Below are 17,848 nucleotides of genomic sequence, written 5' to 3'. Positions count from 1 at the left end.
ACACACACAGCCACACACACCCATACACACACCAGGTACTTTTTTGTGTGTCTTTCCTTAACCCGAAGGTACTTAGCTATAATTTTTGTAAGACCTATTCTTTTCCTTAGATTTGGACTACGAAATATAAATATATATTTCACCAGCACCCTAAGCTCATTCCTCCGCTATTTCTTATTCACCTATAACATGTAACTTTTAAAGTGTTTCATTGTCTTCCCTTGAGAATCATGGCCTCCTCAGAGGTGGAAAGGGCATTAGAGATGAGCTAAACCAGTGGTTTCCTGCCCTGGAACACTTAGAATCATCTGGGAAAGTTAAAAAGCACACCTGTCTGGCCCACCTACAGAAATTCTTACTTACACAGTCTTGGGCGAGGCCCAGGCTTGGGTGCTGTGTAGAAGCTCCCGCCAGGGAGTCCACCAGGCAGCCAGGGCAGGCCCCGTGAGTTGTCAGCCAGCCCACACAGTTAGCATTTGAGGAAACCAGCCCCCATCGAAGGGAAGTGATGCTCTAACCTGTCATGCTAGAGACACTGACATATAAGAAATCACAGTTCTTCCCTTTGCATCACAGTGTTCTAACCCACCCTTTCTTTTAGGTTAAATTTTCATCTATGAAGATATAGGAGGGAAAAACTCAAACTCAATAACATGAAATCAGAAATAAGAATTGTCTTCACTTCTGAGCAGCTGACCTCCGGGTTCAAATTGTTTTCCTTCACCCGTCTCCCCATTCCATCGTCAGGTCCGCTGGTGCTTCCCTGAGCTCTGTGCAGGCCGGGCCTGGGTCTCCCGTGTACTGCTGTAGCCCTGGCCCTGAGGACCATGTTCGGCTCATGGGAGCCCCTCAGTAAGTATTGACTAAACGAAGTACACGAAATCAGGGTGCCTTGAGCCCACTCACTCCTTCCTCTCAGACCAGACCCTCAGTTCCACCTCCCTGGGAAGCTCTTAGTTTCTTTGCTAATTTTTTTTCTAATTTCTCAGCCTTCATTCTTTCCCAGCCACTACAGTCTGCATTTCACTTTCAGACTAAATTTCCTCAACCATGGCCTTCATCATTTCGTTTCCCGGCCCCCAACCACACGTTTTCACTTCAGTTCGTCCTTCCTCTTACCCCACCCTCACCATCCAACCCTTCTCCTCACTGGTCCCCATTCACTTCCATTCATGCCCCTTCCACAGCCCCGTCCCTCTGCCCACTCAGACCGCAGCGCCGTCCAGCGGTCATGCAGTCAGACCTGTAGCAGGGGTCCAGAGTCCACCTCGGCTGCCTTACCACTCGGAGCCTCAGTCATCTCATCCATAAAAGTACAACACATATAATATAAAGAGAACGGAGCCCTGGACTTACCTTTTGCTTAATGAATTTGGTTCGGGTTTTCCGTAATGAGCAAACTTGTGAGTCCTACCTCTTGAAAAAGAAAAACAGCCAGGAGCTGGCTTGGCCATCTGGCAGACCAAGGTACTCTGTTAAACATAAAAAATAAATTCACCAAACCCTGGCATCAGTCTAAGTCACTTTACTGTGAGTGAGCAAGACAAAAACAAGGCAATTTAGTAATTATGCCTGGGCACAGACTAAACCAAGAACACTGTTCAAACCAAAAAAGTGATCAAATATCTCCCTTTTCTGGCTAACATAAGGGACTGTTGTTGCTTTATCATTACAACTTTAGCCCTAACTTGTTCTTCCAACCACTAGGTAAAGTTCATAAAGAAACCCAATCACAGAATCACTCCTGCTTCCTGGTGGCACCCAACCTTGAGCAAATTCCTGTTGCATCAGACAGGAAACCAATTCACCTAACAGCAGCCAGGAGCTCCTTCCGACAACACCCTTCCAGTGAGATGCCCCCGGCCCCTCATGCTTCGCTGACTCTCTCATTGCAGTGCATGCGCCAGCGAATCCAGATTGGATTCTCACTGTGTTAGACTACAAAGTGTTTCTAGAAGTCTTTCCACTGATGGGCATCAATATTCTGTAAAGTGTTTGTTGAAGTGATTGCTAATTCTGGCTCTGGAGCCAAACTGCCTGATTGTGTATTCTGGCTTCTCCATTTCCTAATGTTACTTTAAATTTCTGTGGCCCTGTCTGTCTACTTATCAATGAGATAATAAGAGTCCCCCCAAAATGTTATTATAGGTAGCGCTTCATTAGCTATTCTTTATCTGAGCTCTGGCCAGAGACTCTTACATATTACAGGCCAAGGTCTTTAGGGTCCTTTAAAGCCTCATGAATTTGGAGGGGCACAGAATATGCCACCCCCAAACATGCCACTTTGGCAGATTAATTATTTAGAATTAAAGTTTCTTGAGAAACAGCCTGTTCAAGAAGGACAGTCTGATGGTCTTTGTTCCCCTGGGGGCAGGAAATAAGTCTCCACTGTGAAAGGTGCCCTCCCTGTACTAGGAAGGCATCTTGTGACCAGGGATAGGCAGCAGAGGGCCGAGAAAGCTGCGTAAGCAAACATTGCTACGTCTTCACTAATGTACAACCCTCAGCCCAAACCCCTTTGCCTTGTTGATTCTTCACAAATTTATTGTTTCATTTTCTAAAAAAGAATCCTTCCCAAATTTGCTATTTTCTTTTCTAAAAAATATAAAAGCTTTCTGCCTTGGTCACTTTTTTGAATCTCACATTTTGATGGGGCCCCCATACATGCAAAATTAACTTTGTTTTTACTCCTGTTGGTCTGTCTTGCATCAATTTAATTATTAGACCAGCCAAAGAATCTAAAAGGGAAAATATTTCCTCTACTATAAATTGTATGAAAAATACTGTGTGCACTCTTCTGGGGAGGAATCTAGAGTCCTCATGAAAGGCCTCCACGAGCGACTAAAGGTTATAAAGCTTTCCCTGTTCTGCCACCTCTTTCCCCCATAAGGGCTAAGTCACCTTTGCTCTAATGCCTTCCCAGAACGACCCAAACTAACCCTGCACTGGAAGTGCCCTCTCAGCTGCTGGCTCTGCTCAGTAATGAAATACTGAGCGTGAACCAAAGATAGGTTTCCCCTGTCAACAAGAAAATGCCTGCCCATGTGGTTTACATGCATTTTAAAAAACAAACAGCAAGATCTAACAGAGGAGAAACCAGGGGCTGAGGACAGGGTCACAGAGAAAAGGACATCAAGATAAAAAACTCATTCCTTCAAAATGTTGAGTTTTTCTCATTAGCCTTCTGGTTAAATAAGGATGATTCAGTTTTCTTACTGATTTTATTTTTCCAAAATTTGTGTATTTATCACATTATTTAGAAAGAAAAACCTTTGATTCTGGAAGTACTTCTGGATGGCTCTTCTCAGGACTAACATTATGTGCAAACAAGCATGTCTCCTTTATTTAAGTACTTGAACAAGAACTGTTATAATCAAAGGTCAACTGATTTCAAAAATATCTCCCTCTTGAGCACATTACTATTTATGCATCAGTATATTGTAAACTTGAGCACTCTGATACATACTGGTAGGTGGACACAGAGGTATATTAGTATAAACATCTTGGAGGACAATTTGGCAACATTTATTAACACTTCAAAACCCACGAGTACTAAGATTCCAGGCAAAAACAGTCACAGAAGTGCTATGTAAAGTCACAAGTACTGTGTGCCCCCTCAACGTCCAGCACTTGGTGACTAGTAAAATAAAGTGTGATAATGTGGACAGTTAAATAACATGTAACTATTAAAAGTTAGAAAGTCTATATTTATTGACATGGAATTATCTCCAAGACAAGCTTGCACACACAGATTTGTACATGTATAAAAACAGCTACAGATGAACGCTAGTAATTGTTTTTGCCTTTGAGAGAAGAAATGGGTGAAGAGGGACCAGGGAGAGGAGGCATACTTTTTACTGCGTAGCCTTATACATGTAAGCTGAATTTTTAAACCATCTATACCTATTATCGGTAAACCACAAGTTCAATAAATTGTTTTGTAAAATTCAGAACATATAGAAAAGTGCAAAAGTCTTAAGTAAAGGACAACAAATTTTTTCAAAGTTAACATACCCATGTAACAAAAACTCATATCAAGGGAAAGAGCACTCCTGGTATATATTTAAAATATAATCCCAGGCATTTGATTGTCTTACCTGTCCATACAGTAGTTCGCCCTCCTTATCAGCAGCAGATATTTCCCCAGTTGATGCCTGAAACCACAGCCAGTACCAAACTCTAGATACACTGGTTTTTAAAAATACATATATACCCTATAATGAAGCTTAATTTAGAAGTTAGGCACAGCAAGATATTAACACAAATAATAAAATAGAACTATTACAATAATAGACTGTTGCAGGGGACCAGTTAGTTTTGGTCTGGCAAATGTGACTCAGCTCTGTATGGAAAACCCACAGAAGCGAGGTGGTGGGCAGGAGCCAGACCTCCAAACTGGGTTTTCCTGTGGGAATCAGGCCTACAAAATACATGCAGACTGTTATTATGGCTTGCTCTTGCTAAAACTCCATCACCCTGATCTGAAACAGTAGATGTGTATTGTCTGTCTTCAAGGTAATTTCCAAAGCCTGTGTGAATTTTCCCAAGGACGAGGCTAATCAGCTCACTGCCTTTCCATTCTGTGTGTTATTTTCATTTCCTTGATTGAACCTAAAATGTAGATAATAATATTCTACGTAATAGATAATAAATCCTTCTTTGATGTAAGATCCCTCCAAAACAATAAAAGCTTGTCTAGGCAAGGGTTGGTGTGCCTGGCCGTGCCATCCCCCCCTTTTTCTCCACAGGATCGCTGTAGCCTGTGCGTTTGTTCTCGTCTTCGGTCACAACAGGCGGACTCTGTTGGCCTGAGTCTGCCACATACTGTAATAAAAGTTATGTGAATGTGGTCTCAAAATATTGTACTGTACTCACCGTTCTTCTTCTTGTGATGATGCCAGATGACAAAGCACCTCTGTGATGAGATGAAGTGAGGCGGATGCGTAGAGATTGTGACATAATGTCAGATTCCCAGTGACCTTCTGAAGATACCTGACAAGCACTTATGGCTTCTCTTTGGCATATGCAAATTGCCAGCTGCACTACCCTTGAGCTTTGGGACCTCTGTTAAGTAAAATAAGGCTCACTTGAATACCAGCACTACAATACCTCCGCAGCGGCTCGATAATCTGGTTGTAAGGCTCCTAAGTGACTAATGGGTGGGAAGCACATATGGTGTGGATAGGATAGGCAAAGGGATGGTTCAGGTCCCAGGCCTGATGGAGCAAGATGGTGAGACTTCATCATACTACTAAGACTGTGCAATTTAAAACTTACGAATTGTTTATTTCTGGAATTTATCAGTTATCCATGGGTAACTGAAAACATGGATGATGAAAACTATGGATAAGGGGGGACAGCAAAGCATGGGTTTTTCACACTGTAATTCCTCTGCTATTTCTGAATAAACTCAATTTCTGGTCATTCAAGTGTACCTCAGTTTACCTCTTTATTTAGGTTGACACTCTTAACAGATAAAAACAACCAAAATACCATTATCGTACCCAATAAAATTAACAATAATTGCATTTAAAAATATTAAATGCTTAATTTTTTTAATAACCAGTTCATTTCAACTTTCTTTATCTTAAAAATTCCTATTTACATTTGATTTGTTTTAATCATGATCTGAAAAGGCCCACAAACTATATTAGGTTGATTTTGCTCTTAAATCTCTTCTGTAACAGTCTCATCCCCTTTGGTTAATGCTACATATTTGTTATTGAAGAAATTGGTCATTTATCTTATAGAATTCCTCATATTCTGACCATGGCTAATTGATTGAAATCTCCTGCTGCCATTTAACATGTTTTTTTTTCAGCTGCATTTTTTTTTGTAAGCCTGTAGATAAACCTAGACTCAATACGCTTCTTGACTTGGTAAATAAAAGTGCTCTATGATGAATTATGTTTGGGAAATACTGCCTTTTTTTTTTTTTTGTTAATCAACACATTGGGATTCATAAGTAAAGATCTGAAAAGTCCCTAAGTGGAAAAATGTTTAATTTGCTTAACTGTTCATTTCCAATGTGTTTTGTTGTTGTACACTCATTACGTTCACACGAACTAGAGTCCTGTTTTACACTCCGATAAACTCTGGAGTAGGTGTGAATGGACTTCTCAGAATTCTATATTTATATGGTACAAGACACACTGCAGCTGCTCATAAAAGTTTGCTGATAGATTGACCCAGCAGATATTTATTGTGCATTTTCTATTTACAGAGTACTATATTTGGAAACACTATTCCTGTCCTTAAGAAGTAAGACTAAATGAATGGATCAGCATGTACCCAGGAAGTGGGCACGCATGCTCACTTAAAGCATAAAGCAGTAACACATCCGCTGTGTATGTAGCGGAGTCATGGAGTGAAGGGGCCTAGCGGGGTTCATCAGGTAAGCTCCAAGGATGAGGTCAGCTTTGGAGATTAGCAACATGAACTGGCAGGAGGTCAGAGCTGAGAAGACCCAGAGATCCTCCAGTCTGGTCTCATTTACAGAGGACATGAAGCCCAGGAATGGGACAGGACTCCACAGTTGACAGGTGACACAGGTTAGGATTAAAACCCAGATGTTCCTGTTGCTAAACTTATGAGACCCCTGAATAGATCTAGTTGAGCTAAAAAAAAAAGTTTAAATCTGGCCCTGGCTGGTGTGGCCCAGTGGACTGAGTGCCAGTCTGTGAACCAAAAGGTTGCTGGTTTGATTCCTGCAGAAATCAAACCAAAAGGTTCCCGGTCAGGGTACATGTCTGGGTTTTGGACCAGGTGTCCAGTAGGAGGCTCTCGAGAGGCAACCACACATTGATGTTTCTCTCCCTCTTTCTCCTTCCCTCCCCCTTTGTCTAAAAATAAATAAATTCTTAAGAAGTTGAATTAAAAATTTTGTTTGCATTTGAGATCATAGAGGGAATGTAAGATTACATTAAAGTGGGAGGAAGTGATTTGGGAGTGAGATTGTAGGATAGTTAAAATTATGTGCTCCCTTGGGGGTTCTGTAAGGGAGCATTTTAAAGGTGTGTTAACCAAGATGCACAGAAACAATGCACAGGACTTGCTTAAGGCAAAGATAAGCCCTTTAGCAAAGAAGTTATATGCCTGGGGCGTTACTACTCACCCGTGACCTGCTGAACATCAGATCGCCCTAAAAGGTTACTTTCCATAGAATTCCCCCCCCTTTTTTGGTCCAGTCTCATTCAAGTTTATTTCTTTGTAGGTAAACTACTTCTGGAAGCTTTTTGGATTTTCTCTTTATGCTTTGGAGTGCTGAAATTTCTTTAGGATGTGTCTAAACATGAGCTTTTCTCATCACCTTGCCTAATGTACAGTCAGCCTTTTTAACAGAAGGACTGAGTTTCCTCAGGCTAAGGGAAACTTTCTTCTCTTCCTTGCATTTCTGTTTCTGGGTCCATTGTTTGAATGTGTTCATCTCAACCATTTTTCTTTGATGTTGTTTGTTTTATTCATTTTGGGTACTTCTTGGTTGATCCTTCCACATTTACAAATGAAAAGTGATATTATTACCAGGTTTGGGATTCTTTTGTAGTTGTAAGGGTTTGTTTACCCAGAAATGCACACAGAGATAAATGTGACCTTGAGGTATTATTCAGTTTAAGGAGAGGAAAATGTGTAAACTGAAAATTCAGTCCATGTGTCAGAATGCCTGGGGCACAGCTTAAGCTAAAAGAAAAGGTGGTGGTATCAGCTAGTGTGCCAGGGAATTTCAAGTGTGTCCTCCCCCTTCTCCCAACTTCAAGTGGCTGCCTTTGGCTCCTCTGAGGTTGGGCTGGGAAAGGAAGGGGCAGAACAGTTCCTACTTAAGAGCTGCAATTTTTCATACCTGTCAGAATGGCCGTCATAAAAAATCATCAAATAACTAATGCAGGAGAGGATACAGAAAAAAGGAAATCGCCATGCAGTTGGTGGGACTGCAAATTGGTGCAGCCTCTACAAAAAACAGAATGGAGCCTCCTCAAACAATTGAAAATGGAACTACCATGGGACCCAGCAATTCCATTTCTAGGTATCTCGTCAAAGAAAACAAAAACACTAATTTGAAAAGATACATGCACCCCTGTGTTTATTATAGTATTATTTACAACAGCCAAGACATAGAGAAGCAACCTAGGTCCCTCAATAGATGCATGGATAAAGATGTAATATATTAATGTTCTATTATATGTAATTATATATATACACACACATATATATAATGGAATGAGATATTCCACATTTTTAATATACATATATACATATATATATATAATGGAATATTACTTGGCCATAAAAAATAATGAGATTTAGCCATCTGGAACATCATGGATGGACCTAGGAAGTATTATGTTGGGTGAAATAAGTTAGCCAGAGAAAGTCAAATGCAATATGATTTCGCTTATACAGTATGTTGAATCTAATCAAGCAAACAAAACAGAAAAAGACTCATAGACACTGAGAACAAACTTGCCAGAGAGGAAGGAACAGAAAGAGGGGCAAAAAAGGTGAAGGGGATGAAGCGGTCGCCTGAAGTTATACAATGAGTGTCACGGGGATGTAATGTACCACAGGGGGCATACAGTTCAGTCAATATTGTAGTAAACACATGGTGCCAGATACCAAACTTATTGCGGCAACTACTTTGAAAGGTATAGAAATGTTGAAAGAATATGTTGTACAGCTGAATCTAATATAATAATATTGTATGTCAATTATACTTAATTTAAAAAAAAAGAGCTACGGTTTCTTGGTGTGGCTCTCAGGACAAGAAAGTTTAAGTCTTTTTCTTTCTCCCCAAATCATACATTTCTGAATTTCCTGGAGATTATCACTGAGCATCTTAACTGTAACATCTGCAACATGGCCAGTGCCTTTTTAAAAAGACTACATGACTTCCTTTAGCCCCTCGGTATTTGGTAGTCTATCCTACACAGATTCTTTGTTTGGGGCCCCAACTCTCTTCCAAGTAGTCCTCTTAGGTGAGACTAAATTTGACCTAGGCCTGGTCCTTCCCCATAGACCAAGAGGAAACAGAAGCAGAGGTGTCCAACCCATGGCCTGTGGCCCACATGCAGTCCAGGATGACTATGAATACAACCCAACACAAAATTGTAAATTTACTTAAAACATTATGAGATCTTTGTGTGTGTGTGTGTGTATGATTACATGTCACAATGTATTTAATGTGTGGCCCAAGACAAACTTCTTCTTCTACTGTGGCCCAGAGATGCCAAATCGCTGGACACCCCTGCTGACTAGGGCATCCTTGCATCCGCGGAAACACCCCTCTCATTGCTTTGCTGTAGGTAAAATGCTCCAGCCACTGCCTTTGGCCTTCGTTTCTCAAGGATGAGCCGAACACTCGGGAGTCTTCAATTCCTCTGTCCTACAAGTAGGTGCCGACTAAGGCTTACAAACTAGAGCCTGAGTGCCCCCTCGCAAGCTCTGAAGATTGTAAAATACCTCAGTTTGGAAAGTGGAACTATTTGGCACCTTTAGTTTTGCTGTTTTTAGGATCTCAACTGAAAAGGGAGAGAAAAAGTCCTCTTGTAAAAGCTTGTTTCACACATAAAAATATAGGAATGATAAAATAAGAACGCTTCCTGCTGTTTCTAGAAACCAAAGTGTCAGCTCCCATGATTGACTTATTCACAACAAACATGTGTGCCAAAAACTCTGTTAAGCTAGTTCATGGGTTTCTAGTAGGGGGGAAAGGCTTAAAGCCAGTTGAATGTGCATCACTACAAGAAAGGATTGCCTGGCAAGGAGGTTTGGAAACATTTACCCCAAGGCACTTACAAAACATGAGCACTGAAGTCAGACAGACCCGGATTTAAATCCTAATTTGGAACTCAGAGCTGTGTGACCCTCAGCAGACTGTTCAGCACTCTAAGCCCTTGGTTTTCTGATGTGTAAAAGGAAGACAATAGTTACCTTGAAGGATGGCTGCAGAGGCGAAGTGAGATCTATGTAAGATTCTAAGCAGAAGGCCCTGAGTAGCGACCGACACCATTCCTCCTTCTTCGGCCCAATTCCCACTCTGCCTTAAAGACGGCTTGTTGTCAGCCACCTTTTCCAGAAGGCTTCCCTGGGTGTTCCTTCCTACTCATTATGGTAGGTGCTTCCCAAGCATCTTGTGGTGTCTCTGTCGTGGCACTAACCACAAACTCAAGTTGTCGGTCCTTATGTTTGCTTTCCCCATTAGAACTGTGGTCAACTTGGGTGCAAGAAACCCTATCTAAGTCATTGGTCAGTTTTTAGAACAGAAACTGGCAGAACAGAAATCAATGACCATACCTTTGTAACATCTGGAATCTGGACTCAGAGGGACAGGGAAAGAGCAGTTGTATGTTAATGGTCCCCTCCCTTGGGAGAAAACATATTCAGATCATAATCGAGATCCCTGATCCCTACTCTGGTTCTTTGAATAAGAATTAGGGCAGGAAAACGTTTGAGAATGCCTCCTCATGGAGAGGGGCGGGCTTGTCTTAAAAGCATTCAACATTATAAATTTATATTAAAAAAAACTGAAAGAATCTTAATTCGTTGTTTTAGAATGAAAGCATCCCAAACCTTGGCTGGTGGGGGATATATGCACATCAGTCCTGTCATGGAGATGGAAATTAGGACTGGGACAGGAAAATATAAGGTATCTGTGTTTATCAAAAGAAGGAAAGGGAGTTACTCACGTCTGACCAACACCAATCTATTTCCATTCTTCTTTACATACAGATGAGGTCAGTAAGGCCCAGGAAGGTGAAGAGGTGTGTCCAAGGTCACATAGCTAGTAGGTAGCAGCGGCAGGACTCAGGATGCCCAACTGGGCTCCTCCACTGCATTGTGGCCTGATCATGGCCTGGTGTGCTGAGGAAGTGGCACAGCCCTAGGGTGGAGCATTGGATGAGGACTGAGAGGTGATGGTTTGGTGTGATCCTAGGGGAGCCAGTTTGTTTGAGACCTGGTTACTGCTTGTGCAAAATGGGGAAGATAATATTTCACCACATTGATCAAAAAAGAGAAAGCCTTTATAAACTGAGAAAGCCCTTTATATTAAAGTGGCCCTTCTGGATTTTAAGTCATGCAGCTTGTAAAGAGCAGCACACTAAAGTTGTAAATGCAGACTCTCCAACCACGGCAAGGGTTTCCAGATAAGTAGGAAATGCAGAGTTAATCAAAACTTTCTCAGTATTGCAGAATCAGGGTTAATGGTATGTAAGTGGGTAGCAACATGGGAAAAAGGTAAAATCAGACCTGCTTTTTAAATTGTGAACCACAGTATATTCCAAATAGAACAGAGATCTGAATTTAAGAACTGAAACATAAGCACTAGAAGAAAACATGAAGAAATTCTTCGATAACCTGGAAATGAGGAAACCTTTTCTAACGGTTCAAAATCCTGAAGCAATAAGGAAAAGTAATAGATTTAACTGTGTATAAGTAAAAAAAAAAAAAAAAAGCTGCTAGAGCAAAACAAAAAACACCGTTAAGTATGGAGAAAATACAAATGACAAACTGAAAAGAAAATCTGCAAGTTAATCATAAGCAAGGGTTTAACTGCCTTAATATAGCTCTAAAAAAATAAAAACAGGAATCCCATATACCTTCTGGAGGTATGAACAGGTAACCCACCAAAAAAGAAATACAGATGGCTCTTAAGTGACACTCAACCTCACTCACAACAGAAATTCAAATTAAAATGATCCTGAAAACCATGTCTCACCTATCAGATCAAAAAACTCAAAATGGATAATCTGTTGGAAAGTCTGTGGGAAAATGGGCATTTTCAGTTACTGCTGGTGGGAAGGTAAAATGATACTATCCATGCCCCACCACAGGGGGAAATGACCATGTATATTTAAATTACACATTCCAGCCCTGGACAGTGTGGTTCAGCTGATTGGAGTGTTGTCCCATAAAACGAGGGTTTGGTCCCAGATGGACATTTCTTTCCCTGTTCCCCTCTCAGTGAGCATGTCCTTGGGTGAGGATTTAAAATATAAATTACACATTTCTTTCTCTTCTGATCTAGAGGTCTCACTTCTAGGAACCCACTCAAAAAACTTAATGGCAGATATAAGAGAAGATATGTGCCCAAGGCTTTTAATTCAGCACTATTTATAGCAGCTTGGAAACAACTCAAACGCCCACTGGTTGAATAAATGAACTGGTTGAATAAACTATGGTACGTCCACACAGGACTGATCCATTGACTGCAGGATATGAAGTGAAAAAAAAGTAACGTGGAGAAGTGAGCACAGTGAGCTATCACTTAACTACTGGTGCATATAAAGGCACAGATATGCCATAATATTCTTTTTAAATGAATACCTGGAGGGGGAGGAAGGAAGCAGAATGGAGGGGACTAATAGAGGAAATTAGACTCTTTAAACGTATTTCTTAATAAATGGATTTATCGGTATCAACTAACCTGCTTACTTCTTACAAGTATATCTTATTTGGCACAATATACCCAGGCACTATTACCCAATAAGAGACATTAATTTTGAAGAATTTTAAACACCTAACACAACCATGTTTCTGAAAGATCATCCTAAAGAAGAAAGCAGTTGGTATTTGCAATACGTGATCCTCACTGCACCCGCTCTATAAGCAATTTTACCCACACCCACTGTTACCACCACCTACATGCATAAGCAGTAGGTGGTGGTAACAGACATCATCATGTAAATGTCCTAGCAGACATCGTGTAAACCCTTCCTCTTACCTGTAGACAAATATATTCAACTTCATGTCTGACGTCTTCTGGACCTAGAACTCAGCATGGCCTAAACTGAACCTTTCCCGTATTGTTGCCTTCTTTCACTGTGACCAAACTCAACAAACGCCATTATCTAGCAAGTGTACCACCCTCAACACTTCTTAACACCAATGTCCCTCATCAAGCCCCATAGATTTTATACTATTAAAAAAAAGTATATCCATTTCTCATCCTCTCCAAAACTCTAATTTGCCATCCTCCACAGGACACTACCATTAACATCCTCTCTCCTTGCATTCAATATAACACGAACTATTCCAAGAACAGGAGAGATGTAGTTTAGAAAGTTGGTACAATCATCTGGGAAAGAAACAAGATGCTACACTAGGGCAGTGAGTACATTCATATTGGGGAGCTCATAAAATAATCAAAATAAAAATTTATTTCAAACACTCCCAAAACTGATTATGGAAATCTGTGTAGTAGAACAGTCAAATGCTATTTGGCAACAAATTCTACTGGTATCAGGGCCCGTGGTCCATCTATGTACCTTAAGTATCGAACCTACCACTTTGGGTTAAAAGTAGAGAAAGATGCCACATTACTTGGGACCACTGGAAAACCAAGAAATCTGTAAGGTGGCTAGCACCTTCCTATTGCTCTCCTCTCCTGCAATCTGGGCTTTGCCAAATCATTCTGCTTAAAAGAATTCTCGAAGGCCTCTTAATTTAGGGGAAAAGGTCCATCCACTGAGAAGTCCTAAATAATTAACGGATAACCTACACTTTTAGAATGATTGTGGTGGGGGGTGGGGTGGGTGCAGAAAGGAGTTAAGGAGACAAAATGCAACAGGCTAAGTAAATTATAATTTTTCAGAAAAGAAACAGATTTAATGGCTAAGATAGTAAGAGTTAAGATCTGGTTTTCTGTTTCTAATGAAGGCTTCTGGTTGGCAATTAAATATTGGTTTAGAGCAATACCATCTCATCCAAACTTTACGCTAATTAGAAAGTCAACATCCCCTCACTCCAGAGCTCGGGAACGAGTCAATACTGAGCACCTACATACAAGACCTGCTCTAGGCACTCAGGATCTCATTTACACACTGTACACTAAAGTTATACCCAGACTGTGCTTTATTATTTCCCATATAACGCTACGTATTTTAACCTAAGGACATTTGTAAAAGCAATAAAAATTTCAGAAATCTTGGGATAAATTCTGCTAGCTATAAGCTATTTAAATACCACTAACAGAAACTATCAGAGGACATCCAGTATAACATAAACAACATACACTTAAATAAAAGACAAAAGCTTAACATAAAGAGTGCTGTGTTTTTTTATTCACAGAAAACTAGAAGTCGAGTTCTGGATGTTTCTCTGGAAGACTTCCTTTGTTTTGCTGGTAAGCAGAGCCCTGTAACAGGCGGCCCCACCTAGTCCTCAGACTCAGATCCGTCCTCATCTTGACTAATCTGGAAGTATCGAAGTTCGTAGGTCTCCTTGTCAGATGCAACCACACGAAGCCAATCGCGAAGACTGTTCTTCTTAAGGTATTTCTTGGTAAGATATTTCAAGTATCTTTAAAACAAAAATATGAATTTCATTAAGAAATAATACCTACTATGTAGAGGCCTGTTACATATAAGATATGCCCTGTAATATTCACCTTTTGGATTCCCAATTCCCTCCAAAATATGCTGTATTAACTACTGTGCGACATCACTAGGGATTCAAATAAGGTAGCCTTTCAACCCCAGTTAGAATCTGTTTATATTCTATAAAACTTCTCCCGTCTCGTTAAACCTAGTATTCTTGTTAGAAGACAGTATGCCGGACAGCAGTATAGTAGCTTTTTCTTCCATCTTACTGGTGCAATGAAATTTTTAAACCAAATATACAATTTCATTCTTCAAATGTATCATGTACTTAACTCCAGCACCACCAACCTTCCAAACCTCAATCCCATGTTGGATCAACGAGGGGGAACCTGTCAACAGGTCCCACTTACAAGCTGAAGATCATCCACAGCCTTGCAACTAACACATGGCTGCCCTTTATGGGTTAATTTCATCACACCAGCCATTCCCTTCCATTTACACTTTATAAGCGTTCCTAACTACCAGTTCACCTCCAGCCTCCCTGCCCTTTGCTAATGCTGCTCCCTCTATACTCCACTGGCAACACTATGTTCATTTTCAGGTTTTCTGCTAATTCCTGGGCCCTTCCTATGTCATTTCATAATATTTATGTGCAAGTCCATAAGACCTTCAAGGACAGGTACTTCCTCTCATATCCAAATCCCTAGTGATTAGTTTATATACAATTTGGATTACAGAGCCTATGATTCTTTGGATAAGAGGCCTGGATGTCACTTGTCTGCCTAGATTTTCACACTAAGTTACACTTGTTGACAACCAGCCTAAATAACTGGAACTGTTAACCAAATATATTTTCCATTCATATAGGCCTCATTAAAACTCAAAGCACTTTTGATATATCTCACAAACATCAATATATCTACTCTCATATATGAATAGAGAATATTAGGATTACATATTCTATAAATATTCTAACTACCAAATTTCAGTAAAATGTTATGAAAAACAAATACTAACCTTTTAGAGAATTGTTTCTCAGAAACAACTGTGATTTTATTCTTGAAGCGTTCAATGTGAACCACATTCCCAAGATTTCCAGTTTTTCCATTGACTTTAACCTTTTCCCGCAGAAACTGTTCCTATTTTAAAACAGAAAAAGTGCGAAACTAGGGAAGGAAACCCTAGATATTCACTAGGGAAGGTACCCTAGGAATAGAGTTTAGGTTAAAATCAAATATTACATACTTAATCCTTATTAAGATCTCTACAAAGATAAAAAAAACTGAGTAAGTGATACTTACAAAATTTGCAGAATCAAAAATTCCATCTTCTACTGGGTGAGTAAGGTCCAAACCAAACTTCCAAATTGTCTTCTTAGGCTTCTTGACTTTCTGTTACACAAAGTTATCATAATTATGACTTTCTAAAAATAATCCATTCATTTTTATATACAAACTTTAAAAATCAGTGCAATGACATATACTACCATGATTATTATAAGAAATGATACAAAATTCTAAAAAATTTAGTATCGGGCACTCCTTAACTTCATTTAACCAAGATTTTGTAAAATCCAATGGAGACTTCCCATTCATCATCTGAATGTCTCACAAATGCAAAACTCAAAGCACAAAGCATATGGTAAGCTTCCTTCATTCAAACATTAAAAAAAAACCCCACCCACCCAAACAAACAAACAAACAAACAAAAAACCCACATTTTTACAACTGAAAAAGATTAAGGGGATCAATCCACTTTCTACTGGCCAGTTAAAACCAGAAACGCCCACTCAGATATTTGAGTCTTTAATCGCAGTCCCTTTGTTATGTTATCGAGAGGAGTTTTAATGGCCTTTATTATTTTCCATGTCCAGTTTTAAATTACCAGGTGCTTTTTTCTGTCTATAGGACAGGCACTGCTTTACTACTGCCATTCCAAATGCAAACAGCACACCACAAAGTACGAGATCCATTACAACCTCTTAAATTCAGAGATTTCAATCCTTATGCTGTTATAGGTGAGAGAGGGGGAGGGGGACCTTTAGTCTGGTCAAGATTTTTTTTTTAAAGTCTAAAAAATATAGGTAACTTAAGTTTTCCAGACCCAGAACTTTATACCAATTACCATGTAATAAGCCTACACGAATGAAATGGCACTGTGGCTACTACTGCCCTCACACACACCCACACTCAAACAATGTAGTCAAACAGACAAATCACTACTTACGGGAGGCTGTGGCCTCCAAATTAGATCTACCCAGACAGATCAGAAATACTAAAGCCAGTCTGCTTTCGTAGGTAGTTTAAGAACTTGTGCCAAAAAACACTATCCAAAACTTGATATTGGTAAAAAGATTACTAAGAGCTGGGCTTGACTGTGTAATTTATAGCTGTGTTGGGGCATTATTTAATTTAGGAGATGCTGTCCCGTGGAACAGATAACTCAAGGGGGCCGACACCACCCAGCTTTGTATGTAATCCAGCAATATTACCCTTCCTAATGTTTTTAAAAATTTTCCCGACACACCCCCAATTTTTCAAATGCTCTCTGATCCGATTTTAACGTCTTACTGGTACCCTTATTAATCAGTAACTTACATAAAACCTTTAAAGCACATTCCTTTCACATTTGCCTAAGAGTCGTAACTTGTACCTTTAAAATAATTCCTTCCTGAGTAATAAACAAACTTCCCCAACTTAGTTCTTAAGTTCTCCTTAGTAACAGAGAACCGCGGACGCCACGCGCCTGGGCGCTCCGGCCGGCCTCACCAGGCCGTCGGCCCGCCAGACACCGACGTATCCTTCCCGGCGGAAGTGAATACGAGCAGCACCGGCTTCGCCCCGGGGGAGCGAGGAAAGCAATGGCCCAAATGCTGCCTGTGCCACTAGGCCCACTCACCGTCGGGCCTCTTTCCCTGCGCTCGCACAGCCACCCCACCCTAAGCCAAGGCCGGGCCCAGCCCGAACGCCACAAGACCGCCTGGATAAACCACCTTGAGTTTTAACGTCCTGGCTGCTTTCCTGACTCAGTCTCCATTTCTACCCTCCCTTTATCTCCAATGAGAAAACCTCGACCCTCCAGACACATATCTTTGGGGGTAAGACTAGCTTAGCTGGACCACACTCACTCACCGGCGCCATCTTGCACGTTGTCCAAGAGACCAAAGAGAAATCGGCGGCCGCCGGCACTTATTTATAGTTAAGCGTGTACGTCATGCGCAGGAACGTAAGACCTTCGTCCGCTGGTGGAGAATTTTGGGAGGAGCGCGCGGCCAGTTACCAGGCAAACGAGGGCGTGGCCCGGACACGTAGCAATCCGTCGGCAATCAAGTTTCTAGGGAGCGCCCTCCAGAGGCGGCTTTGAAATAACTCACGGTTTTCCCCCGTCCACAAGACACAGTTCTAGGAATCTTCTTGCACTAATCGCCAGGATCTTCTTTTCCATCAGGGCAAGGCATTGTCTGAGGTTGCTTTGAGATCTCCTGTCTTATACTGCAATTATAATCCTCCAGGGAAAAAGTTATTTCTAGGTCTATG

The 17,848-nt window shown here is 40.7% G+C and overlaps 1 protein-coding gene across 1 annotated transcript; it reads right to left on the bottom strand.

The window, feature by feature from the left end:
- Window positions 1-14,026: 14,026 nt before the first annotated feature.
- RPL22L1 (ribosomal protein L22 like 1) lies at window positions 14,027-17,537 on the bottom strand. Its single transcript, XM_037137506.2, has 4 exons — window positions 17,444-17,537; window positions 15,614-15,703; window positions 15,330-15,451; window positions 14,027-14,292 (listed from the first exon to the last, which is right to left on the bottom strand). The coding sequence occupies exons 1-4, from the start codon at window positions 17,450-17,452 to the stop codon at window positions 14,148-14,150; spliced, it is 366 nt and encodes a 121-aa protein (XP_036993401.1). The 5' UTR covers window positions 17,453-17,537; the 3' UTR covers window positions 14,027-14,147.
- Window positions 17,538-17,848: the final 311 nt, after the last annotated feature.

The sequence above is a fragment of the Artibeus jamaicensis genome, unplaced genomic scaffold, assembly GCF_021234435.1.
Source record: "Artibeus jamaicensis isolate MK-2021 breed Jamaican fruit bat unplaced genomic scaffold, CSHL_Jam_final scaffold_474, whole genome shotgun sequence".
Lineage (NCBI taxonomy): Eukaryota > Metazoa > Chordata > Mammalia > Chiroptera > Phyllostomidae > Artibeus > Artibeus jamaicensis.
This window is presented reverse-complemented; position numbering and strand designations above follow the sequence as displayed.

Coding starts and splice junctions, on each gene's coding strand:
- RPL22L1 (XM_037137506.2), bottom strand. Junction 15,452..15,613: donor TTTTTGATTCTGCAAATTTT/GTAAGTATCACT, acceptor GTTTTAAAATAG/GAACAGTTTCTGCGGGAAAA. Junction 14,293..15,329: donor GAGAAACAATTCTCTAAAAG/GTTAGTATTTGT, acceptor TTTGTTTTAAAG/ATACTTGAAATATCTTACCA.